Source organism: Crotalus tigris, unplaced genomic scaffold (genome assembly GCF_016545835.1).
Source record: "Crotalus tigris isolate CLP2741 ecotype Arizona unplaced genomic scaffold, ASM1654583v1 scf7180000018306.2785112, whole genome shotgun sequence".
NCBI classification, from domain to species: Eukaryota; Metazoa; Chordata; class Lepidosauria; order Squamata; family Viperidae; genus Crotalus; species Crotalus tigris.
The window spans coordinates 291,175-317,774 of record NW_024096934.1 but is presented as its reverse complement, the minus strand read 5'-3'; the positions used below and the strand labels follow the sequence as shown (position 1 = coordinate 317,774).

Sequence of the window (26,600 nt, the reverse complement as noted above, 5' to 3'; positions counted from 1 at the left end):
TCTTTGGTTTTCTTCCTAGGTTTTGTCTTTTGAATGGTGTGTAAATGTGGGTTACCTCTATGGGTCTGTTGATGACTGATACCTTCTTCGGTCAGTTCTAGTGTTATTCTAGAGCAGGGGTGTCAAACTGCCGGCCCACGGGCCGGACGCATCACGAGGAAACCGCGCCCACCCCATTGCCGGCAATGGGGAAAAAGTTCCGATACGTCGTGCGACGTCACGTGACGTCGCGAGTTTGACATGTCTGTTCTAGAGCTACTACCCACTGTGGTCTTATTGAAGACTAGGAAGTTTTAGGTCAGGAGTCTCCAAACCTGGCCCTTTTATGATTTGTGGACTTCAACTCCCAGAATTCCTCTGCCAGGCACGCATGCATAAAAGGACCAAGTTTGAAGCCCCCTAGTCCAGGCTCAGAGATCTCACTATCTCTGCCTTCTAAAACATCAGAGAATCATTGCAATAGGGGTCGGGTATGAACTGATTCACTGAATTAATTCTTTAATCTGTGATTGAAATAAACATGGATTCGTTTTCAAACTCCTATGAAGTGTGAGACTCATCCGCCCGCAGATCATACTTAAAAACATTGTTTAGTGACTGTCTGAAGTTATACCAGCACTGACAAAAAACTGACTTAGGACCGTTTTTCACACTTACAACTGTTGCAGCATCCCCCATGATCACGTGAACAAAATTCAGACGCTTGGCAACTGGGTTCATATTTATATTTATGACCATTGCATGTGATCCCTTTTGCGACCTTTTGACAAGCAAAGTCAGTGGGGAAACTGGGCTCGCTTAACAGCTGTGTTACAAATTTAACCACTGCAGTGATTCACATAACAACTGTGGCAAGAAAGGTTGTAAAACTCACTTAACAACCGTCTTGCTTAGTCCGAAATGGTATAGGGTTTCCTGCCTGAGCATTGGGTTGGACCAGATGACCTCCAAGGTCCCTTCCAACTTTATTATTATTATTATTATTATGGATCATCGCACAGTCAGCCAGATGTTCAGACTGGATTTGGCATTTTGTCTACCTATCGAGTCCTTACCCAGGACCTGGGATAGGCATATGTGGATGTTTGATGGTATTACAGATATCGTCGCAGGATGGAAGCAGTTCCTAGTAAGGCCGCCTTTTGCAATTGACTAATAGCGAATTTGTCAATGCCAATGGTGTTCAAGTGGTGCTCCAGTTTATTATTATTATTATTATCATCATCATCATCATCATTATTATTACTATTATTATTATTATTATTATTATTATTACTATTATTATTAAAAGGAATTTTGGGCTCAATTATAGCCGAGGTCTATCTACAATTCTCTTTAGAGCACACAAATACTTACTGGTCTTGTAAAAAATATCCGTAAGACCCTTTTGAAGTTTTTCAGATGGGCAAACAAACTCAAAAGCTGAAAAGCAAACAAAAGAGAAGAGAATTTAGGGTCTGTCCTATAATAATAGTTCACTTGGCGTTTCAGACTTCAAGCATTTTTCAGAAGAAATTGAAGTCCTTATGTGCCCTATTGCTAAATTTAGTGGGCATGTTCCTATGAGCTTGGACCAGGGGTGCCCAATCTTGGCAACTTTAAGACTTGTGGACTTCAACTCCCAGAATTCTCCAGCCAGCCATGTGCGCATTGGCCAGCCTGTCCCGTGGCCGGCAGGTTGGGGACCTCTGTCCTAGAGTGGCCCAGCCAGAGCCCTGACTTGAACCCTATTGAGCATCTCTGGAGGGACTTGACAGTGGCCGTCCACCGATGGTCGCCATCCAACCTGATTGAGCTTGAGAGGATTTGCAAGGAAGAACGGCAGAAAATCCCCCAATCCAGGTGTGCAAACCTTGTTGCATCACACCCAAAAAGACTCAAGGCTGTAATTGCTGCCAAAGGTGCTTCAACAAAGTACTGAGTGAAGGGTCGGAATGCTTACACCAATGTGATATTCCAGGTTTTTTTTTCTTTTTTAATAAATTTACAGATATTTCTAAAATTCTGTTTTCACTTCGGCCTTAGGGGGGTCCTGAGTGTAGATTAATGAGAGAGGAAAAAATGAATTTCAGCAACTGTAGAATCAGGTTGCAGCTTAACAAAACTGACATAAGCGAAGGGGGTCTGAATACTTTCTGAATGGAAAAGAATAACAGAACAGAATAATAACTTTATTGTCACTTTGAACGTACACTAATCGGCATACATTTAAAATGAAATTTCGTTGCATGCAGCTCTCAAAAGGTCACCACTTCCAATACACACTACGTAAATACGACATAAATAAATACAGATGTATATACCCACATATATTATATGACACAGAGAAACAACACAGTCTAGTTCAGATTATGTATACATGTGCGTGGCGAGAAAAACGAATCTTGCGAGTTTACCAGACGGATGGCACAGAGAACAAAGCTACCACAGAATCGGGGTGTCCTGCTATAAATACTTCAAAACCTCCTCCCAGAGGGGAGCCACAGGAACAGACCGTGAAGTGGGTGTGGGGGGGGGAGGTGTCTCTAACAATGCTTTGAGGTCTAAACACATATAAGCGCTTATAAGCTGCATCCTGAATACCAGGGAGTGAGTTTCCTATGTAGGTCAATATATCATAGAGTGGTAGAGTTGGGAAGGACCTCAGAGGTCATCAAGTCCAACCTGCATACTGCAGGATTCGCTACCCCATCCCCAATAGGTTATTCATCAATTTCTGTAAAGAAAAGCAGAGGTGACCTTGGTAAAACTATGAACCGCCTCCAGGTGAATTGCTTTTAGGTGAGTTGTGTGGAATGAATGAATGAATGAATGAATGAATGAATGAATGAATGAATGAATGAACGAATCATTAAGGGATTTTCTGAATGCACTGTATAGTTGTAAGTCAAGGGCTATCTGTAACATTGAAAACTGTGCTTTTAAAGATGTTTTTACTTAGTTGATAACAATAAGAACTGTATTAGCCTAAAATGAGATAGTAGATCAGTGGTTCTCAATCTGTGGGTCGGGACCCCATTTGGGGTCGAACGACCATTTCACGGGGGTCGCCAAACAACGCAGTCCGCCATTTTTTTTCCCCTTTTCCTTAGCTGTGCTACTCCCTTTTATTCTATTGGCTTTTGAAAGCCAATAGAATAGAGTCTCTTGAATAGAGTCTAATTCTATTGGCTTTCAAAAGCCAATAGGAATTGTCCAGGTTGTCTCTGCCCTGCTGAGCCCGCCAAAAGTCCCATTCTGCAAACGGTGCTGCACCAGTTGAGTAGTCCTCAACTTACGACTGGCTGAGTAGTCCTCGACTTATGACTGGTTGGGGGTCGCAGCATTAAAAAGGTTGAGAACCACTGTAGTAGATATTAAGGGAAAAAGAGAGGAAATATCTGATGTTGTAACTTGAGATTTATACAGAAGATTTATGTATGTTATTGAACTATTGATTAACCCAGTCACTATGCTGCTTTTTAAATACTTAATTGTAAAATTAGAAAACTAATAAAATAGTATAAAAAAAACAAAAACAAAACTGTGCTTTCACTGTTACTCCATTCTTTTTAGGATAAGACGCTTGGAAGGAAACGAATGTTTACCTTTAGGATAAGATACAGCAAAGCCAACAGGATGCCAAAACTCCACCCTATGGTGCCATCGGATTCTCTTAAGCCAACGAAGTATCGAAACCAAACAGGTGCAGGAACCACTTTACAGTAGCACTGGCAAAGCTCTTCCAACAGCATATACCAGTAACCCTGTGGGAAGCAAGGGAAACGCAACAAAAATGAACGTCAGAAGGAACATTCATACAATACAGCGAGTCCTCAACTTATAACATTCCTTTAGTAACTATGTGAAGTTGCAATGGCATTGAAAAAAGTCACAGATGACTGGCTTTCATTCTTTACAACCATTGGAGTGTCCCCCATGGTCACATAATCAAAATTCAGGTGCTTGGCAACTGACTCACACTGTGTTCCCCTGAAAATAAGACCGGGTCTTCTTCTTTTTTTTTTTTGCCTCCAAAAGAGGCACCAGGTCTTATTTTCGGGGTAGGCCTTACCTCACCTCCGGCACCGACAGCCCCACCCAGCCGGTCCACTTCTTCTGGGGCCGAAGTTCTGCAGCTGCATTCGGGCCTGCATTTTGCACTCAGGCCGTTCCAGAAGGACGAGGCAGCTGAGTACCGAGCTGTGGATTCAATCCATAGCTCGGTACTCAGCTGCTGAGGTCTTGCAGAACCGAGCTATGGATTGAATTCACAGTTTGATCCTTAGCTGCACAGGCATTCTGGAAAGCTCTGTGACTGAAAAATGCAGGCCTGGCTGCAGAAGAGGCCTCAGAAGAAGAAGTGGGCTGGCAAGGAGAGGCCTGGCTTCAAGGTAAGCGGGTGTGGGGCAGGTGGGGCAGATCCGCCCTCCCACCCCTGCCCTAGCTTGATTTTTAGGTTTGTGCCTCGCCCCAAAACTAGGGCCTATTTTTGGGGTAGGGCTTATATTATGCCTACCCCCCAAAATCAAGTTAGGGCTTATTGTTGGTGTAGGCCAGGGGTAGGCAACCTTGGCTCTTTTATGACTAGTGGACTTCAACTCCCAGAATTCCTGAGCCAGCATGGCTCAGCATGGAAACCTCAGCATGGCTGGCTCAGGAATTCTGGGAGTTGAAGTCCACCAGTCATAAAAGAGCCAAGGTTGCTTATCCCTGGTGCAGGTCTTACTTTCGGGGAAACATGGTATTTATGACGGCTGTGGTGTCCCAGAATCATATGATCAACAACTGTAATCTTCCCAGCTGGCTTTTTACAAGAAAGTCAACGGGGGAAGGCAGATTCGCTTAACAACCATAGGATTTGCTTAGCAACTGCAGTGATTTGCTTAGTAACTGTGGCAAAGAGGGTCATAAAATGGGGCAAAACTCAGCCCCCTTAGCAAAGGAAATTTGGGGCTCAATTGGGGTTGCAAGTCAAGAGCTACCTGTCCTCTTCTTTTTGAGCAGGTTGCTAAGTATTTTCAAGACTAAAGACGGAATAGAATAGAGCTGGAAGGGACTTTGGAGGTCTTCTAGTCCAGTCCCCTGCTCGAGCAGGAGAACCTATACCATCTCAGACAGGTGACTGTCCAGTCTCTTCTTAAAAGATATGGAGCACCCACGATTTCTGGAGGCAAGTTGTTCCACTGATTGATTGTCCTCACTGTCAGGAAGTTTCTCCTTAATTCCAGGTTGCTTCTCTCTTTGATCAGTTTCCATCCATTGTTTCTCATCCTTCCCTCTGGTGCTCTGGTGAACAACCTGACCCCCTCTTCTTTGTGGCAGCCCCTCAGATGCTGGAGTACTCCTATCATGTAACCCCCACTTCTTTTTTTCTTTAGCCTACCCAAATCCTAAATAAATGTCTAATTTAATGAAAAGAAGGATTAGGGTGATGTGACAGCAGTGTTCCAATATCTCAGGGGCTGCCACAAAGAAGAGGGAGTCAAGCTATTCTCCAAAGCAACTGAAGGCAGGACACCAGATAGAAACTAATCAAGGAGAGAAGGAACCTGGAACTAAGGAGAAACTTCCTGACAGTGAGAACAATTAACCAGTGGAACAACCTGCCTCCAGAAGCTCTGAATGCTCCAACGCTGGAAGTTTTTAAGAGGAGACTGGACAACCATTTGTCTGAAATGGTATAGGGCAGACATGTCAAACACAAGGCCGGATACAGCCTGCGAAGTGGTTTCATGCGGCCCGTGAAGCCATCCTGGAAACAGTGAGGGAACGGCCCCTCGCTGCCTTGGTCCTGGCCCAGGCTGGCCAGGAGCCAATGTACAATTCTGTGGTGGCCATCTATGCTGAAAGGTATTCAGTCTTAGAAATAACGAGGAACCAGCCCCTGCTGCGTCAGCTCCACATGCTGGGAAGGTGTCACCCTTTGTGAGGAATGAAGAAATGCATCATCGCCTGGAAGTGGCCAGCAAATGGCCCTACTCTCATCAAAAGCCGCACAACTAAATAAAAACAAAATACAAATTAAAAACAGCCGCATCTTTACCTTGGATTTAAGAGACATGATAAAACAAGGCAGCAGGAGAACGATGCATTTGCAGCTCATGAAGAGAAACTTCAGAACAAAGTCTGTGATTCCTACGATCCAGAGCACATTCCAGAAGTTCAAAGAATCCACCAACGGACTTAAGAGGATCAAGCTTTGAAGAGAAACCATAAAAAAAAAGCACCATGAAAAGGTAACTTGGATACAATAACAACATAGCACATTTAGGGGCAGACCAGGAAAAAAACAGACAGCAGAGGAATCCAAACGGAGAAAAAAAAGGAAAGCAGGAAAAAAAAAATTTTTTTTTCATTCTACAGGTAATCCTTGAGTTACAACAGTTTATTTAGTGACCGTTGGAAATTATAATGGCACTGAAAAAAAGCAACTTATGATCATGTTTCACACTTACGACTGTTGCAGCATCCCCATGGAAATGTGGTCAAAATCCGGATGCTCGGCAATTGGCTCATATTTATGACGGCCGCAGCGTCCTGGGGTCACGTGATCCCCTTTTGTGGCCTTCTGACACACAAACTCAATGGGGGAGCCAGATTCCCTTAACAACCGTGTTAATAACTTAACTGAAGTGATTCACTTAACAAATGTGGCAAGAAAGGATGTAAAATGGGGCAAAACTCAACAAATTTCTCACTTAGCAACATAAATTTTGGGCTCAGTTGAGGTCGTAAGTCAAGGACTTCCTGTATTTTTCCAGAGGAGTCATTTGTTGGTTCTTTCTCCTTAACTGTTTTAAGAACTTGTGTGAGATGTTAATTGTAGGTCAAAATCCTCAATTAGATTTGCAAGGTGATCTTGAATTCTAGGATCAAAGAATCAGATTGGCTTCCTCTGCGCCATTCTTTCTTTTACACAATTTTGTCCGTATTCTTTGACAGCAAGGTTTGTATTGTTCAAAAAAAAAAATAATATCAATGCTCTTCTGCCATTTTACAGGTAGTTTCTCGGCTTAGGAACCTAATGGCGTCTGAAATTACAGTCATAGAACATAGAATACAAGAGTTGGAAGGGAATCTTAGAGCTCATCTAGTCCAACCTGCTACTCAAGCAGGAGACCCTATACTATTTCAAACAACTTGTCCAGTCTCTTCTTAAAAAAACTCCAGTGATGGAGCAACCATAACTTCTGGAGGCAAATCTATTCTGCTGATTAATTGTTTTAACTGTCAGGAAATTCTCCCTTAGTTCTAGATCAGGGGTAGGCAAACTTGGCTCTTTGATGACTTGTGGACTTCAACTCCCAGAATTCCTGAGCCAGCATGAGGGAAACTTTGGCCATGACTGGTGGACTTCAACTCCCAGAATTCCTGAGCCAGCATGAGGGAACTATGGCCCCCTTCATGACTGGTGGACTTCAACTCCCAGAATTCCTGAGCCAGCATGAGGGAACTATGGCCCCCTTCATGACTGGTGGACTTCAACTCCCAGAATTCCTGAGCCAGCATGGCTCAGCTTGGAAATCTCTCCCTTTCCCCTCAGCATGGCTGGCTCAGGAATTCTGGGAGTTGAAGTCCACGAGTCATCAAAGAGCCAAGGTTGCCCTACCCCTGTTCTAGGTAGTTTCTCTTCTTGATTAGTTTCCATCTGCTGCTTCTTGTCCTGCCTTCGGGGGCTTCCCCCCCTCATCTTTGTGGCAGCCCTACAAATACTGGAACTGTGTGGGGAGGGTCTCCTCACCAGAATAAAATATTCTACACACTATTGAAAGGATGCAGAATAGAATATTTCCCCTAAAGGAGAAGAGGAGAAAAATCTTAACAAAGGCAGAAAGCAGCCCCAGTCTTTCTGCTATAGGAAAACCGCCTCAAGCAGGATTCTGAAGAGGCTGGGCTTTATGACTGGATATTCTGAATTCATCCATAAAGCCAGGCCACTCTATTCATAAACGAAGGATAGCCGACAGCTCGGAATCAGCAACTCAGTAGGCAAGGGCTGAAATTGACAAGATTAGCTCAGACAAATAAAACACCTAGGATTTGCATTTCCCCTTTTGCCTGTAGAGCAGTGTTTCCCAACCTTGACAATTTTAAGGCATGCGGACCTCAACTCCCAGAATTCCACAGCCAGCATTGCTGGCTGTGGAATTCTGGGAGTTGAAGTCCTCATGTCTTAAAATTGTCAAGGTTGAGAAACACTGCTGTAGAGCTAGGCATGACTCCTACACAATCCCATAGGAATCTGGCAACAGCTATTAAAATATTAAAGGATATATCCTTGCACAGGAAGAGGCATCTCAATCACAAAGCCCCCCAAATTGTATAAAACTCCATCTACTCTCAACCCCAATTTGTCAGTCATCCCAGAAACATACCATTGTCACTGTTGTTTCTGGTTACCAAATAAACAGAGACCTCTTTTCCAAAACTGCAGCCTGCCTCCAATTCACTTTTCCTATCTCTTCTCCCAGCTTGGAATAAGACACGGACCAGATTTAACTCCAACAACTGCTATCGTTATCTCCCCTAGTCCTTTTTTCACTAGATTAGATATACCCAAGTAGGTAATCGTGCAACTGACTGGATTTTACACTTTTTTGCAGTGGCTGTTAAGCAAATCGCCATGGTCGTTAAGCGAGCACAGTGATCATAAGCGAACCTATTGTCCCCAAATGACTTTGTTTTGCAGGAAATTGGAAACACTGGTTTCTGGCAAAAAAAAAAATGTTATAAAAACTGGTCACATAATTATGGGATGCTGCAATGGCCACAAATGTCAGTGGGAGCCGAGTGTCCAAAATGTGAACACATGATTGATTGCAAAGGGAGAGAGAAAACAGACAGATGATCATCGGATCTTCAAATCTGAGCCACGAATACAGATAGTCCTCAACATACCGCCACAATTGAGCCCATAATTTCTGTTGCTAAACGAGACAGTTAAGTGAATTTCACCCCGTTTTACAACCTTTCTTCAACAGTTGTTAAGTCAATGATGGCGAGCCTTTTAGAGACTGAGTGCCCAAACTGCAACCCAAAACCCATTTATGTATTGTTGGGTGCTGGGTGGGTGTGGCCCATTGGGTAGGTGTGGCTGCGGTGGTAGACCGCAGCCTGGGTGGGACTAAAAAGTTCAATCAATCAATCAATCAATTCCAACTTTGCAAGATCTTTTTTTTCCCGCAAGAAGTTGAAATTGACTGATTGATTGAACCTTTTTTTTTTACACGGCGGCGAAGGCCTAAAGCGAAAAGGTTTTATAAAACCCAGCTGAAGGCCCAGGATTGGGGCGACTGCGCGCGTGCCCACAGAGAGGGCTCTGAGTGCCACCTCTGGCACCCGTGCCATAGGTTCGCCACCACTGTGTTAAGTGAATCACTGCAGCTGTTCAATTAGCAACATGCCTGTTAGGTGACTTTGGCTTCCCCGTTGACAAAAGGGGATCACGTAACCCGAGGACTCTGCAATAGTTATAAATAAGAACCAATTGCCAAGCACCCAAATTCTTATCACGGTGCAACGGTGGTGTGAAAAACGGCCAGAAGCGGCTTTTTTCAGTCTCGTTGTAAATTACCAACGGTCACTAAATGAATGGTTGTAAGTCGAGGACGACCTGTACCTTTTTTCGGGTCCATGATTGGGGCTCTGAGATGAGGGCAACCTGTGCCAATATGGGGAATTGGTCTGTGCTGAATTACCTGTAATGAAGGGATTGAGAGTAGAAGGTGTAATAAATGAGAATAGCTGATCCCGCCAGGAACAGCAGCAGCCACACACACCGTAGCCTGGAGCACCTTTCCTGCAAGGGAAGAATGTTAGAAAATGTCGGTCAATCGACGTTTATGAAATAAAATTAGAATATATTTAAGTAAGTAAATATGTGCATTTTAGACATTATAAGTTTTATGTAGTGAGAGAAAGGAAATTTGGATTACCTGAAACTTAAATACTTTGGATATTAAAGGTTAAATTGGAGTACTGTAATTAAAAGCTAAAAATTAGGTAAAACTTAAAAACAGGATATGGGTATGTATAAGCCAAAAACGTATTGATAGATGTGATAATGAAGTTTTAACTGAGTTTGATACAATTAGAAACTTACTAGCCTAAATATGATATAGCAAATGTTCAGGGAAGCAGAGAAGAAATATTTGATGAGGTAACCTGAGATATGTACTAAAGATTTTGTTATTGAATTTTTGACAATAGACAAAGTCCTTATGATACTTTTGGTTATTCTTCTGATATTTTTCTGCCATGTGCCAGCTAAGACTCAGAAAGGTTGCAACAGCATAAACAGGAGCCTCAGGTTTGAGTGAAGTTTAACTGACCAGTGTTCCTTAAAATAAGCAATATATTCAGATATATTTAAATCTCAAGCTTAATTTTGGTAAATAAAGGCTACTTTCTAGCCTGTTGCCTTAACCCAGACATGTCAAACACAAGGCCCGGGGGCCGGATGCAGCCCGCGAAGCCATTCTGGAAACAGTGAGGGAACAGCCCCTGCTGCCTTGGCCCTGGCCCAGTCTGGCTGGGAGCCAATGTACAATTTTGTGGTGCCCATCTATGTTGAAACGCATTCGGTCTTAGCTCCACAAGGCCGTCTGGAAACAGCGAGGAACCAGCCCCTGCCGCAATGGCCCCGCCCCCTGGGTGCATGCTGGGGAGGTGTCACCCTTTGTGAGGAATGAAGAAATGGACCATGCCTTGGCGCTTGCCCCGGTCCCCCCCCCTTCTGCCAGAGACCCTCAGATCTGTCCCACTCCTGCCCAGGCCCCCACAGGCCCCCTTGACGCGGATAATGTAGAGCTCACCATGCCCATCCAGTAGGCCACACCCACTCCATCCACGTCCACCCAGTAGGCCGCACCCACCCTGGCCACACACACACTGCCCCCCCCAGGGCAACCGCAATGTTGATGCGGCCCTCAATGAAATTGAGTTTGACACCCCTGCCTTAAACATTAAATCAAACTGGTTCTCTCTCTATATATACAGATAATCCTTGACTTACAACAGTTCATTTAGTGACCATTTGAAGTTACAATGGCACTGAAAAAAGTGACTTATGGCTACTTTACACACATACAACCATTGCTGCATCCAAATGGTCACATGATCAAAATTCAGATGCTTGGCAACTGACTCATATATATGACGGTTGCAGTGTCCCTTTGGCGACATTCCGACAAGCAAAGTCACTGGGGAAGCCAGATTCAAAATTGTGTTACTCATTTAACAAATGCAGTGATTCACTAAATGAGTGTGGCAAAAAATGTTGTAAAATGGAGCAAAGTTCACTTAACAACTGTCTCAATTTGGGACTCAACTGTGGTCATAAGTTGGGAACTACCTGTATTTCATATATAAAATAAAATTTATTTTATAAATTTTTTTTATCAAAACAACCCAGTGATCTGCATGCATTTAATCTGACACTTCTCAATGTGTTTAATCTAAGACAGGGGTCTTCAATCCTGGCCCTTTTATGATTTGTGGACTTCAACTCCCAGAATTCCTCAGTCGGCCATTTTGATGAAACTGCAGGCTTGGATCCAGACCAGGGGTCTTCAAACCTGGCCCTTTTATGACTTGTGGACTTCAACTCCCAGAATTCCTCAGCCAGGCACGCTGGCTGAGGAATTCTGGGAGTTGAAGTCCACAAGTCATAAAAGGGCCAAGTTTGAAGACCCCTGATCTAAGACATTCCAGATCAGTTTTTTTAAAAAAATAAACCTCATGTTTAAAAGAAAACCTCTTTTAAAAAAAAAAATCTATGCTATTTTATAGCCTGGTAGAACAAAAGTTAAAACCACACTCTATACTTCTGCCCAGAATCTCCTGAGTGAAATTAAGCTTTAAAAATACTTACAAACCGTGCTGGAGGAACTGATACTTACTCTGAGGAAAACCTGATTTACAATGGCTTTGTTTGCATACATAAAAGTTGTGAGCAGTCCCATTCCCAGAGAAATGCCTGTTAGAAAAAAAGGGCCAATTATACAAGCAAAAAAAAAAAAAAAAGGGGGGGGGGAATCAAAAGGAAAACAACAACAACAACAAAAGTAACAAAAAGGCACCAAACCAAAGTTTCTTAAAAAAAAAAAAAAAGTTAAGCAAGAATTTGCATGCGAGAATATCAATGCTCTCTAAGACAAGGAAATAAATCCAACTGGCCTTCTATACACAGGGGCGCTGCAGCCCTCAAGAGCAACAAGATCCTATACAATTAATGAATCAGAATCCTAGAGCTAGTGCTGAATTAATAAAGGGTATTTTTGTAGCCCTCATAACAGAAGGGAGTGACTATTAAAGGAGAATATTTGTAGCTGAGGGTTGAAATGTGGGGTCTTTGGTGCTTTCTGGGCTTCGGTATTTTCCTGCAATCTTTTCATGACCCAACTAGCTAACATTATCAGTGCCGGTAAGGTAGGGGTCTTCAAACTTGGCCCTTTGGTGACTTGTGGACTTCAACTCCCAGAATTCCTCAGCCAGGCACACGTGCCTGGCTGAGGAATTCTGGGAGTTGAAGTCCACAAGTCACCAAAGGGCCAAGTTTGAAGACCCCTGCTGTAAGGAATGGTGCCTGCTCTCTGTTTATATAAAATGAGAAGAAACCCCACTCTTTGTTAGCACTGGTGATGTTATTTAGCTTGGTAAAGAAACGTCTGCAAGAAAACCACCAAGCTCAGAGAGCACCAAGGACCTTATAGTCTTTCTCCCCCTCATAGCCCCCTCTCTTCCAACACTAATGATGTTACCTAGTTGGGTAAAGAAACGTCTGCAAGAAAGCCACCAAGCTCAGACAGCACCAAGGACCCTATAGTCTTCCTCCTCCTCATACCCCTCTCTCTTCCAGCATGGATGATGTTACCTAGTTGGGTCATGAAATGTCTGCAAGGAAACAACCAAGTTCAGAAAGCACCAAGGACCCCTCAGGATAGGATGAGCCCAACATTTTTGGGGAAATACTTGGTAAAGGCAGGTTAGGAGATGCCATGGTTGACTGCTGTTTCCTATCTAACCAGTTCTCCACCTTTGTCCTCCCTGTCCCCTGGCAGCATTACGCAATCAAAACATAGTACAAAATGCAGGAAAGGGAGCAGAAACTCAAATTACAACGCCCTGTGCTCCGAAAATCAAAGCAGCATAATTAGAGCAAACAGCATCATATCTGTGAAATCCTTTTCATGTGATTTACACAACACAGCCACGTTCATTCCGACAGCGTGACCTCTAATCTTTCCTATGTAGCTTCACCTGGCTTTAAAACAAAACAAAACAAAACAAAACAAAACAAAGAGATGTGGGTATTTATTTGCCCAACTTGAACGCTTATTTTGAAACAAAATCTCTCTCCACATTCAATGGAACATGGCAGGAGCCATTTTATAGCAGTGTTTTTTCACTGCAGCCACTATTAAGATGGGTGGACTTCAACTCCCAGCATTCTCCAGCCAGCTGGAGTCCACACATCTTAAAATGGCCGAAATTGAGGAACACTGTTCTATACTGTTTTCCTTGAAGGGAATCTGAGTATTTTGACACAGCAGGTTCTCTACACCCTAACTGTGAGCTGAGAGCCCCTGTGTATATGGCAACAAAAGGACAATTAAAAAAATAATAATTCTAGATGCTCATTAGCATTTTTTTTCCAATGCAGGCACAGAATGTAAAATAGAGGGGGAAAGAGCAGGGATGGCATTAAAATGATGGATCCCGTCTTCCCTTCAAAATGGGGGAACTGAATTTCAAGACGAAGCTAAGAACCAAACATCCAAATATGGAAAGCTATGCCCCAAACCAGGGGTCGTCAAACGTGGCCCTTTGATGACTTGTGGACTTCAACTCCCAGAATTCCTCAGCCAGGCACGTGTGCCTGGCTGAGGAATTCTGGGAGTTGAAGTCCACAAGTCATCAAAGGGCCACGTTTGAAGACCCCTGCCCCAGAGGCCAGAAACCGTCTGTTCTTCCATTTACTGAAAATGGGAAACACACAAAGATTGTGTTTCTTACTACAGGGAGTCTTGGACTTACAATCACTTGTTTAGCGACCCTTCAAAGTTACAATGGCACTGAAAAAAGTGACTTACGATTGCTTCACATTGACATTTGTTGCAGTATCCCTACGGTCACGAGATCAAAATTCGGGCGTTTGGCAACTGGCGTGTACCTATGACAGTTGCTTTGTCCTGGGGTCATGTGTTCACCGTTTGTAACCTTCCCAGCCAGCTTTTGACAAATAAAGTCAATGCGGGGAAGCCCGGTTCCCTTAACAAATGCATGGGTCACTTAAAGACTGAGGCAAAAAGGTCATTAAATGAGGCACAATTCACTTAACAGTTGCCTTTCTTAGCAACGGAAATTTGGGGCTCAATTGTGGCTGTAAGTCGAGGACTATTTGTAAATCCTATCCTAGACTGGATAAAGCCAATTCAGAGGAACTGGCATTAGATTATTGGATCTGAAATAGGTTCAGTGACATCAGTTTGATAATGAAGGTTTTTGCCTCCCAATTGTAGTTGACTTTTTATACGAATATTTTCAAGATGTTGTTCGTATTCTCTAACAAACTTCCATTTACTGGTGAAAAAATGGGTACAGGTGATCCAGTTTTGGTCACCACGATGTAAAAAAAGATGTTGAGACTCTAGAAAGAGTGCAGAGAAGAACGACAAAGATGATCAGGGGACTGGAGGCTAAACCATATGAGGAACGGTTGCTGGCATTGGGTATGTCTAGTTTAATGAAGAGGGGGGACATGATAGCAGTCTTCCAATATCTTGGGGGCTACCACAAAGAAGAGGGAGTCAAGCTATTCTCCAAAGCACCTGAAGGCAGGACAAGAAGCAACGGATGGAAACTAACTAAGGAGAGAAGCAACCTGGAACTAAGGAGAAATTTCCTGACAGTGAGAACAATTAATCAGTGGAACAACCTGCCTCCAGAAGTGGTGAATGCTCCAACACTGGAAGTTTTTAAGAGATCGGACAGCCATTTGTCTGAAATGGTATAGGGTTTCTTGCTTGAGCAGGGGGTTGGATTAGATGACCTTCAAGGTCTTTTCCAACTTTGATGATGATGATGGAAAGTAATCCGCAACCTTCAACCAGTCCCTTAGCAGCAGTTTGATCTTACAATGGACACAAAAGGTACTTATGATCCGGAAGTCTTAATGGCCACCCCAATCCCCAGGCTGTAACCACAATTCAAGTGCTGAACAACCAGTTTGCATTTACGTCTGTTTGCAGCTTTACAACTACCGCCTTTGCTTAATGGGTGCTGCAAAATAGGTCATAAAATGAGGTTGCCCACTGATGACCTGCTTTACCACCATCACAACTTTCAACCCTTGATAGGCTGCAAGTAAGGATCCTTGAGGATACCTGTGTCCTTAAAAGTCTCCTTGGAAGAGATGGGCGGTCTGGAAACATGAAATATCAATAAGATAAAAGCTACTACAAGTGGGGCAAAGAGTCACGGGAAGGTCCATGCTCGGCATCACGAGACAAGATAGAACAACTCGCACATGGATTAGAGAATAAATGAAAGTAAAGGATGCCATCAAGAGAGTAAAAGAACTGAAATGGAAATGGGACTGGTCGCATAGCAAGAAGAACTGACGGCAGGTGGACCAAGGCGGTCATAGAATGGATCCCATTTGATTAAACCACCAGGGGAGAATTTTAATGTTGGAAATAGAATTAGAGCAAAAACAAATTTTATTAACGGCAGTATATGCACCAAATAATAATCAACAAGATTTTTTTAAAAAGGTACATAAGAAACTAGTGGATCTGGATTATGAAAATATTTGTATGCTTGGGGATCTAAATGCAATAGTTGATGTTAAGAAAGATTATAAGAGTAGTGAAAAGAACAAAAAGAAGAAAAATATATTACCAATATCATTCTTTGACATGGTAACAGAACTCAATCTTCAGGATATATGGAGAGAGACACACAGATCAGACAAACAATATACGTTCTATTCATATCCACATCAGTCTTGGTCTAAGATCGATATGGCCTGGGCAACAACAGACGTACAAAAAGGGATAGAGGAAATTGAAATAGGGCTTAATGATTGGGCGGATCACAACCCAATAATAATAAAATGGAAAGGCCAGAAACAGAGAAAAAGATGGTCGATGAATCAAAGACTGTGTAAAGATAAACAATATATACAGATTCTAGAAAAGGAGTTGACATTATTTTTTCAGGTAAATAAAAAGGAAAAGACATCAACACAAAATTTATGGGATACTACAAAAGCTTACATTCGGGGATTGACAATTGCATACAACTCAAAGAAAAATAAAGATAGGAGACTTCAACAAGGGAAATTACAAGAAGAATTAAAAAAAATAGAAGGCGATCTACAGAAGGACCCACAAAATAAAAAGATAAAAGAGAAATGATTAAACCACCAGAGGGCAAGACAAGAAACAATAGAGGGAAACTAAGCAAGGAGAGAAGCAACCTGGAACTAAGGAGAAACTTCCTGACAGTGAGGACAATTAACCAGTGGAACCGCTTGTCTCCAAAAGTTGTGGCTGCTTCATTACTGAAGGTTTTTAAGAAGAGACTGGACAGCTACCTGTCTGAAAGGGTATAGGGTCTCCTGCTTGAGCAGGGGGTTGGACTGGAAGATCTCCAAGGTCCCTTCCAGCTCTATTTGGATTGATTGTATGGCAGGCCCAACTGGGCCTTCATCCAGCAGTAGATAGACCATTGTGGAGGAGGAGGAGGAGGAGAAAGGACAGTAACCTTTTTCAGTGCTCCTGAAGGAGACATAACAAAAACATTATACAGCAGGACGAATGTTCTACCTTTCAACACTTTTGATGGCTTTGGGCTGTCCCGTTTTTGGTTTAGTTTGTGCATCAGCAGAACAGGAGAAACCATTTGGCATGTAGTTAACGTCATTTTTAAAATCAATTTTGGGTACCACAATTCAAGACAGATCTTAAAAAAAAAGGGGGGGGGAACTAATTCAAAGGGACTGCAAAGCTGGTTCCCAGTTCCTGATTTTGTTTTAAAATCAAAACTCCTCAGAAAAGGAGCGATCTCCTCTATGGCGGGCAGAAGAAAAATGTCTTTAAGTTGTTAAGTGAGTTATGCCCCATTTTACAGCCTTGCTTGCCACACTGAAGTGAAGCACTGCAGTTGCTATGCCAGTAAATCTGGCTTCCACACTGATTTTGCTTGTGATCCCCTGGGACAGTGCAACCGTCATAAATATGAGTCAGTGGCGTCTGAATTTGTATCACGTGACCATGGGGAATAGTCACTAAACAAATGGTTTTAAGTCGAGAACTGCCTCAAGCCCACAATATTATAAAATAAGGTTCAGGTAGTCCTTGACTTATGACCATGGAGCCTGGAATTATGGTCATAGGTTGTGCCAGTCCTTAAGCAGGTCACCACTTGACTGTGCCTGATTTTGCGATATATATATATTTATTAATGGTAAAAATAAAAGAGACTTCCCCCGGCGTTTGCCTTTTAACCCTGACGATGTCAAATGTATTTGACGAAAGCTTGGTGGATTAAATTCTATTTTTGATATTCTCTTGGTGATCATTATTTTGACAATATGAATACTCCCAAGAGTCGCATTTTTGTTTTTATATATTGTGCTTGTTGTTATGCAAACACGGTGGTCATTAAGCAAATCCGTTGTCTTCAAATCCATTGTTTTGTTGGAAATTGGAAAGAAATGCTGAGTTTTGGCAAAAAAAAAAGTAAATTGTGGTCACATGACTACGGGAGGTAAGAATGGGGAATGGGTGCCAAGCACCCAAAATCTGACCAAATCTGGGGTGGTCCATCATAACTTCAAACGGCCACTAAGCAGCTATTTGTAAGTCACCAACTACCTATACCAGGGGTAGGCAACCTTGGCTCTTTTATGACTCGTGGACTTCCAACTCCCAGAATTCCTGAGCCAGCATGGCTCAGTATGGAAACCTCTCCCTTCTCCTCAGCATGGCTGGCTCAGGAATTCTGGGAGTTGAATTCCACGAGCCATAAAAGAGCCAAGGTTGCCTACTCCTGACCTATACTGAACATCTTTTAGAAGTTAAAAAAAGTGTCACATCCTTGTCCAATTTTTAAAGCTAATGGCCTTTGTGGTTGAAACAACCTGATTAGAAGCACTTGGGGAGGTCTCAGAAACTCCAAATCATGTATCAAAATTATGAAAATCAAGAGAGAAAAAAAATAGATGGAAATATTAACTGGCACGCTTCCTTTATACAGCTGAGTATTTCACTGGATTTTTTTTTTTTAAGGGTTCAAAACTTCTGGCCTTGAAGTCCAGACTGATCCACACCCAACTCGTCCATCACACTAAAATACACTTTTTTAAAAAAAACAAAAGAAAACCCAAACCCTGCTGTTTCCAAAACACCCAATAGGTTGATACGCTACCGATGATATGTTGCGCGAGAATTTTGAGGGACAAAATCAAGATGTATGGGATGCTCCTGTGCAGCCACTGGAGAAGGTATTTGAATTCTGAGAGAGAACTGTCCCTTTGCTCCTCCGAACCGCTCGAGTGACCGCTTCTGGCTTCACCGGGCAGGTGGCCGTGAGTCCCCAACCGAGAATGTTGCCTGGAGCCGGCATTTGCCTCTGGCTCCCCAACAGCTGAGCTCATCTGGATGTGAACGTCCCCTCCGTGCGAGCAAGGTTCTTCTCCTGGAGACCTGGTGGCGTGAGTGCCTTGGCAGGAGGGGCCGTGGTTGTGGCCGTTGTTGAGGCCACTGTGTCGAACGTTCGAGTTGGACTGCATGGTGCAGAGCGGGTGGTGACCTGCTTCCAAAATTTGGACTGGGGTGCGGCGATTCCTAAAAAGGAAGAAAGGAGTGGATGGTCAGAAGAGAACCAGCCTCAATTAGGAACGAAAAGTACCGTGTTTCCCCGAAAATAAGACCGGGTCTTATATTAATGTTTGCTGCAAAAGAAGCATTAGGGCTTATATTCAGGGCTAGGGCTTATATTCAGAGAAATACGGTACTAAATGCGTCCGTCTGGCTGACGATCTTAACTGAGGCTTATTTTTTGAAGCAACAGGTGGAAACTAATCAAGGAGAGAAGCAACCTAGAACTAAGGAGAAACTTCCTGACAGTGAGAACAATTAACCAGTGGAACAGCTTGCCTCCAGAACCAGTAAATGCTCCAACACTGGAAGTTTTTAAGAAGAGACTGGACAGCCATTTGTCCGAAATGGTGTAGGGTTTCCTGCCCGAGCAGGGGGTTGGACTAGATGACTTCCAAGGTCCCTTCCAACTTTACTACTACTACTACTACTATTATTATTATTATTATTATTATTATTATTATTACGAGCATCCTGAAAAATCAGGCTAGGGCAGTGGTTCTCAACCTTTTTAATGCCGCGACCCCCCAACCGGTCATAAGTTGAGGACTACTCAACCGGTCGTAAGTCGAGGACTACTCAACTGGTGCAGCACCGTTTGCAGAATGGGACTTTTGGCGGGCTCAGCAGGGCAGAGACAGCCTGGACAATTCCTATTGGCTTTGAAAGCCAATAGAATTAGACTCTATTCACGAGAGTCTATTCTATTGGCTTTCAAAAGCCAATAGAATAAAAGGGAGTAGCACAGCTAAGGAAAAGGGGGAAAAAATGGCGGACTGCGTTGTTTGGAGACCCCCGTGAAATGGTCGTTCGACCCCAAATGGGGTCCCAACCCACAGGTTGAGAACCACTGGGCTAGGCCTTATTTTCCGGTTGGGTCTTATTTTGGGGGAAACACGGTAACAGCAGGTATTCCTCGACTTACAACCGTTCGTTTAATGACCGTCTGAAGTTACAGCGGCGCTGAATAAAGTGACTTGCAGCAGTTTTTCACATGACGACCGTCACAGCCTCCCCGTAGTCACGGGTTCAAAACTCGGGCAGTTAGCAACTGGCGTGTATTTAGGATGGTTGCACTCTGCCAGGGTCATGCGATCCCCTCTCGTGACCTTCTGACAAGCAGAGTCAAAGGGGGGGGGGGGAAGCCAGCTTTGCTTAACGACTGCCTAATTCACGTAACGACTGCAGCGATTCGCTTAACGGCTGTGGCAAAAACGGTCGTCAAATGGAACAAAACTCACTTAACAACTGGCTTGCTTAGCAAGGGAAATGTTGGGTTCAGTTGCAATCCTAAGTCAAGGGCTCGTGTAGGTGGGGAGGGGTCTTCATCATGGGAGGTTTTTAAGAACTGTCTGGAGAGCCACTTCTCCGCAATGGTTTTATTGGTTTTCCCACACTTATTGAACACTTATTGTTCAATTTATTGGTCACTGCAATCACCAGAGCAACCTTTACCACCTGGAACCCCCAGCTTTTAATGGGGAAATAAAACTCTGGAAATTGCCTCAAGCCCATTAAGAGGAGTTTCATTTTGGCGTTTACCACCCTTTAATTAGGATCTGCTTTACCTACAGGAATGTATACACCGTGGAGCAAAGATTCTGGAGAGCAGCCAAGGTTGGTGAACCCAAGTTCAACCCCCCCCCCCCTTAAGTGGCTGTAAAGAACATTAAGCCACAATAAACCAGTTGGCTGGTCCTCTCTCACGGTTATTGAGCGCAAAAAAGGAAGGGAGATGACTTTCTTCCTTGGAAGAAAGGCATAAAAGTAAGAATAAAAATGCAAATGAGCAAACAAGTCCAACAGGCTAGTGTTTGTATTTGTAAATCCAAGATCTCCTGGGGATGGGGACAAAGAAGAAGTCCTCAAGAGAGCAAAATCATAGAATCACTTGGCTGGAAGGGCCCTTCTTATTGTATCCTGGACAAACGGCTGACCAGCACTTTCTGAATGACGTTGCCTGTTCATACTGTAAGCCAAAGTACGTGATATGGTTTTAACCAGGGTTTATTGAGTGAGCCACAACTGGGTGAATTGACATAGCACACCAAGATACAAATTACAGTTTATTAACTACAATCAGCAAGCCCTAAAAGGTTGGGAAGGGGAAACAAGCCACAATGATAACATGAGCATCCTTTCAACCTAGATCAGACCAACGCCTGGAGAACAAAACGTTTCTCAGCTCTGCAAGGAAAATGTAAGCAATTTGGAGCTATAAAGATGTTTGGGATTATAATTCCCATGATTTTGAGACAAAGGCCAAAGAACTTTCCCCCAAATCTACATTTTAAATGCCAGCATTACTGAAAAAAAAATGGCATTTACCCTCTCCCCCAAATTGGGGGGGGGGAAACAAGGACATTAGCCTTACCACTTATTTTAGGGAGGCAGCTGGTATATAATCCTTGAGTTACTACCACAATTGAGCCAAAATTTTCCACTGCTAAGCAAGACAGTTGTTAAGTGAATTTTGCCCCATTTTACGACTTTTTTTTTTTTTTTTGCCCACAGGCTGTTGTGCGGTTCCACGGGATCGCATTGCAAGGCACACTGTCCTCCTGCTTAAGCAGGGGGTTGGACTAGAAGACCTCAAAGGTCCCTTCCAACTGTGTTACTCTGTTAGCTGTTAAGTGAATCGCTGCAGTTGTTAGTAACACGGTTAAGTGAATCTGGATTCCCCACTGAGTTTGCTTGTCAGAAAGGTCACAAAAAATGATCACATGATCCCAGGGTACCGTAACCATCATAAATACATGCCATGTCTGAATGTTAATCACACAACTACAGGGACACAGCAACGGTCGTAAGTGTGATAAACAGTCATAAGTCACTTCTTTCAGTGTTGTCATAGCTTCGTTCATTCACTAAACGAATGGTTGTATGTCGAGGACTACGTGTATTCAACCCGGTTTTACACAATCAATAATGCATTGCTGGAGAAGGCCATTAAACGAAGTCTTTTCCGGAGAAAGAGATTAATCACTGCTTTTATTGTGACAAACAGAACACCTAATCATAGTAATTCTCCCCGTCCTCTTCAGTGCTAAGGCTCAGTCCCCAGTCCTGTTTGGAAGGGGAGGAACGACTGGCGCAACCAGAGTGGCAGGAACTACAATGCCCCTAAGCAAAGGCAGAATCCAAACAGGTCATGGCTACAAAATCCTTCTTCCCCAAAAGCAACAGTTGGTTGGGCTGATGCTTCTCTTCCTGTCTCTGAAGCAAGTTAATTAATGAGAATCTCAAGTCATTTAAAAAAAGGTCAGGACTCCTTTGAGGCCAGTTGACCTAGTCCAGGGGTAGGCAACCTTGGCTCTTTTATGACTGGTGGACTTCAACTCCCAGAATTCCTGAGCCAGCATGGCTCAGCATGAAAACCTCTCCATTTCTCCTCAGCATGGCTGGCTGAGGAATTCTGGGAGTTGAAGTCCACCAGTCATAAAAGAGCCAAGGTTGCCTACCCCTGACTTAGTCCTTTCAAGGACATGGCTGGACTCATTCATGGCTGGCGAGTGGGGTGGCTGACACAAGGGCCAGTGGATTTCCGGGTTAAGACCTGGGTTTCCCAACCTTGGCCACTTTAAGAAAGGTGGACTTCAGGTCCCAGAATTCTCCAGCCAGCCTGCTTTAAGATGGGGGGGGGGACTTCCACTCCCAGAATTCCCAAGACAGCCTGCTGACGGCTGGGGGGAGACTGGGAGTTGAAGTCCACCCATCTTAAAATAGCCAAGATTAGAAAACCCCGGTTTAGATTACAGTGGGATTACCTGGTGGTCTCCCATCCGTCCAACTCTTTCCTAACGTCCGCGATATCAATCCAGGCTCAGGTCTTGTCTCTCCACCGATACGGGCAACTTCCCACCCAGCCCAGGGCAGCCCCCGAGGGCAGCCCCCGCCCAGGGGATGATGGGAATTGTAGTAGGACACGTCGCCAAACCGACGGGATGGGGGGGGGGAACCAAAGGCCCTTCCCGCCCCGCAGTCCTGCCACCCACCTCTCATAGCGGGCCGGAGTTTCATGGCGAGGCCGGTCGTGGAGGCCCGGGCCTCGCCTCCACCTCCATGGCAGCCGCGAGGGCGGCTCACCAAGCGCCAGTCTCCGACGGAGCGATCCAGCGAGCGACCGAGGACCAGCCGCCTTCCACTACCGGCTCCGTGGAGGAAGAGGAGTGGCCGCGGCGGCCGGAGGAGGAGAAGAGCAGACCGAGAGAGCTGGTCGCCACGGCAACAGGGGCGGAGCCACGGGCGTGGCGGGACTGAGGGCGGCGCTGCGGAGGGGGCGGGATGGGAGGCGTTGCCGCGGAGGGGGCGGGGCTGTGGGCGGTGGCGCGGAGGGGGCGGGATTATGGGCGGCGGCGCAGAGGGGGCGTGTCTTGAGTCCTGCTGACCTGTTCCTTCTCTGTTGCTGGGTGGGAAGTGCGCTGGTCTTGATTCGGCTTACTTTGCATTTATGTATTCTCCAAAGCGCCTGAAGGCAGGAGAAGAAGCAACTAACCAAAGAGAGAAGCAACCTAGAACTAAGGAGAAACTTCCTGACAGTGAGAACAATTAACCAGTGGAACAACCTGCTTCCAGAAGCGGTGAATGCGCTAACACTGGAAGTTTTTAAGAAGAGAATGGACAGCCATTTGTCCGAAATGGTATAGGGTTTCCTGCCTGAACGTGGGGTTGGACTAGATGACCTCCAAGGTCCCTTCCAACTATTATTATTATTAAGAACAGCCACGTTGGCCAGAGTAATTAATGATCCCCAGGGACTTTATAAGTTCATAAATAAAAGAACACCATGTTCACAATGAAGGTTCTCAGAACCTTCTATCCTATCCTATCCTATCCTATCCTTATTTCATTCTGTTCAATTCTAATATTACTTCATTCTATTCTAATTTTAGTAATATTAATAGTAGTAAAGTTGGAAGGGACCTTGGAGGTCATCTAGTCCAACCCCCTGCTAAGGCAGGAAACCCTACACCATTTCGGACAAATGGCTGTCCAGTCTCTTCTTAAAAACTTCCAGTGTTGGAGCATTCACCGCTTCTGGAGGCAAGCTGTTCCACTGATTAATTGTTCTCACTGTCAGGAAGTTTCTCCTTAGTTCTAGGTTGCTTCTCTCCTTGATTAGTTTCCACCCGTTGCTTCTTGTCCTGCCTTCAGGTGCTTTGGAAAATAGCTTAATTCCCTCTTCTTTATGGCAGCCCCTGAGATATTGGAATACTGCTATCATGTCCCCCCTTGTCCTTCTCTTCATTAAACTAGACATACCCAATTCTAGCAACCGTTCCTTATATGTTTTAGCCTCCAGTCCCCTAATCATCTTTGTTGCTCTTCTCTGTACTCTTTCTAGAGTCTCAACATCTTTTTTACATCGTGGTGACCAAAACTGGATGCAGTATTCCAAGTGTGGCCTTACCAAGGCATTGAAGAGTGGTATTAATACTTCACGTGATCTTGATTCTGTCCCTCTGTTAATGCAGCCTAGCACTGTGTTGGCCTTTTTGGCAGCTGCAGCACACTGCTGGCTCATATTTAGGTGATTGTCTACTAGGACTCCGAGGTCCCTCTCACAGTTACTACTATTGAGCATGGTGCCACCTATGCTGTACTTGTGCATTTGGTTTTTCTTGCCTAAATGTAGAACCTTGCTTTTTTCACCATTGAATTTCATTTTGTTAGTTAGTGCCCAGTGTTCAAGTCTGTCCAGATCCTTCTGTATCTTAAGCCTATTCTAATATTCTATGCTATTGTAATATTCTATCCTAACATTTTATTCTATTCTAATATTTCATTCTCTTCTAATATTATTTCATTCTATTCTAACATTTCATTCTATTCTAATATTTTTTTCTATTCTACATGTTAATTGAGAATGGGGATGTATGAAACCTCTGGGCAGAAATTAACCATATGCATAAACATAGTAAATAATCTTTTTTTTTAAAGTTATCATTTGTCCCTTGAACTTAAGGGAAGCTACCCAAGAGATCTATGTTTGCAATTGGGCAAGTAATCAAATAAGAATCTTTGCTAAGTGCAGAATTTAATTGTGGTTTGCTAATAGGGCCATTTAAAGGCCAAAGAATTTGCTTGTCACATCATAAAAACTAACGAATGTATTCCTGCCTATGGCTATGATTCAGAAAAAAAATCCTCCATTATATATTTATGGATTTTAACCTGTGAAACCTGATGCCATGAGAATTTGTGGACCCCAGGGAGCAGATTTATGTATTTATTCATGTATTTAATTTATATCCCATTTTTACAATTTTTATAAATAACTCAATATACGAAATACAAGCAGTCCTCAACTTATAACCATTTGTTCAGTGACTGTTTGAAGTTATAACAGCACTGAAAAAAAATGACTTACAGCCATTTTTCACACTTAAAATCATTGCAGCATCCCCCCCCCCCGGTCACGTGATCAAAATTAAGGCATTTGGCAAATGGCGGTTGCAGAATCCTGAGCTCATGTGCAGACAGTGGGTTTAGTAGTAGTAGTAGTAGTAGTAATAGTAATAACATTAAGAGTCTGGATGAGGAAGATTACTACAAATACTTGGGTATCCTTCAAGCTGACAACATCAAGCACACTGAAATCAAGAAAAAGATTAGAGGTGAATACATCAAGAGAGTGAAGAAGATCTTAAAGTCCAAACTCAATGGAGGAAATACCATAAAGGCAATCAACACCTGGGCAATTCCAGTCATTAGGTACACAGCTGGAATAGTGGACTGGACTCAAGCAGAACTAAAAGCAATGAATAGGAAGACCAGAAAAATAATGACAATGAATCATGCCCTTCATCCACACAGTGACATTGACAGACTTTATCTACCAAGGAAAATAGGTGGGCGTGGAATGCTACAAGTACATCAGATGGTTGAAGAAGAAAAAATGGCTTTGGAAGAATATCTGAAGAACAATGATGAAGATGCACTGAAATTAGTATATCAGGAAGCTTACTGACTACTGGAGAGACCAAACTGGCCTACAAGAAAGACCAAATGAAGAACAGAATAGAGGCATGGGAAGACAAAGCACTACATGGCCAATACGTTAAAAAAATAGCTGGGAAAGCAGATAATAACAAGACCTGGCAATGGCTAAGAGCAGGAAAATTGAAGAAAGAGACCGGGGGACTAATTCTGGCTGCACAAGACCAAGCCTTAAGGACAAATGCATATAAAGTCAAAATTGAGAAGACAGCAACAGACAGTAAGTGTCGCCTATGCAAAGAAGCTGAAGAAACAGTGGGCCACCTGGTAAGCTGTTGCAAGAAGATTGCACAGACTGACTACAAGCAGCGGCATGACAAAGTAGCAACAATGGTGCATTAGAAGATCTGCAAAAAATATCATTTGCCTGTAAGCAAAAACTGGTGGGATCATAAAATAGAGAAAGTCATAGAAAATGATAAAATTAAACTGTTCTGGGACTTCAGAATTCAAACAGACAAGCACCTGCAACATAACACCCCAGACTTAACAATTGTCTATAAGAAAAACAAAAAAGTCTGGATAGTGGACGTGGCAGTGCCTGGAGACAGCAGAATAGACGAGAAAGAACTGGAGAAGATAACCAAATACAAAGACCTACAAATAGAAATAGAAAGACTGTGGCAAAAGCAAGCAAGGGTAGTACCAATAGTAATAGGCTCCTTGGGTGCAATCCCAAAACAACTGGAGCACCACTTGAACACCATCATTGGCATTGACAAATTCGCTATT

The 26,600-nt window shown here is 43.6% G+C and overlaps 1 protein-coding gene across 2 annotated transcripts in view; it reads right to left on the bottom strand.

Annotated features, from left to right (window-relative positions):
* The window catches only part of RNFT1 (ring finger protein, transmembrane 1), a 29,941-nt gene extending 6,884 nt beyond the window's left edge, over positions 1–23,057 (bottom strand). Inside the window, exons 1-7 of one of the 2 annotated variants that reach the window (XM_039349996.1) lie at positions 22,865–23,057; positions 18,379–18,836; positions 11,883–11,959; positions 9,681–9,781; positions 6,026–6,179; positions 3,588–3,746; positions 1,357–1,422 (exon numbers count right to left, since the gene is read on the bottom strand). In XM_039349996.1, the coding sequence (XP_039205930.1) occupies positions 1,357–1,422; positions 3,588–3,746; positions 6,026–6,179; positions 9,681–9,781; positions 11,883–11,959; positions 18,379–18,781 (960 nt within the window). In that variant the 5' untranslated portion in view covers positions 18,782–18,836; positions 22,865–23,057. The remainder of the gene's footprint in view (positions 1–1,356; positions 1,423–3,587; positions 3,747–6,025; positions 6,180–9,680; positions 9,782–11,882; positions 11,960–18,378; positions 18,837–22,864) is intronic. The other variant, XM_039349997.1, reaches the window with a different exon arrangement.
* Positions 23,058–26,600: the final 3,543 nt, after the last annotated feature.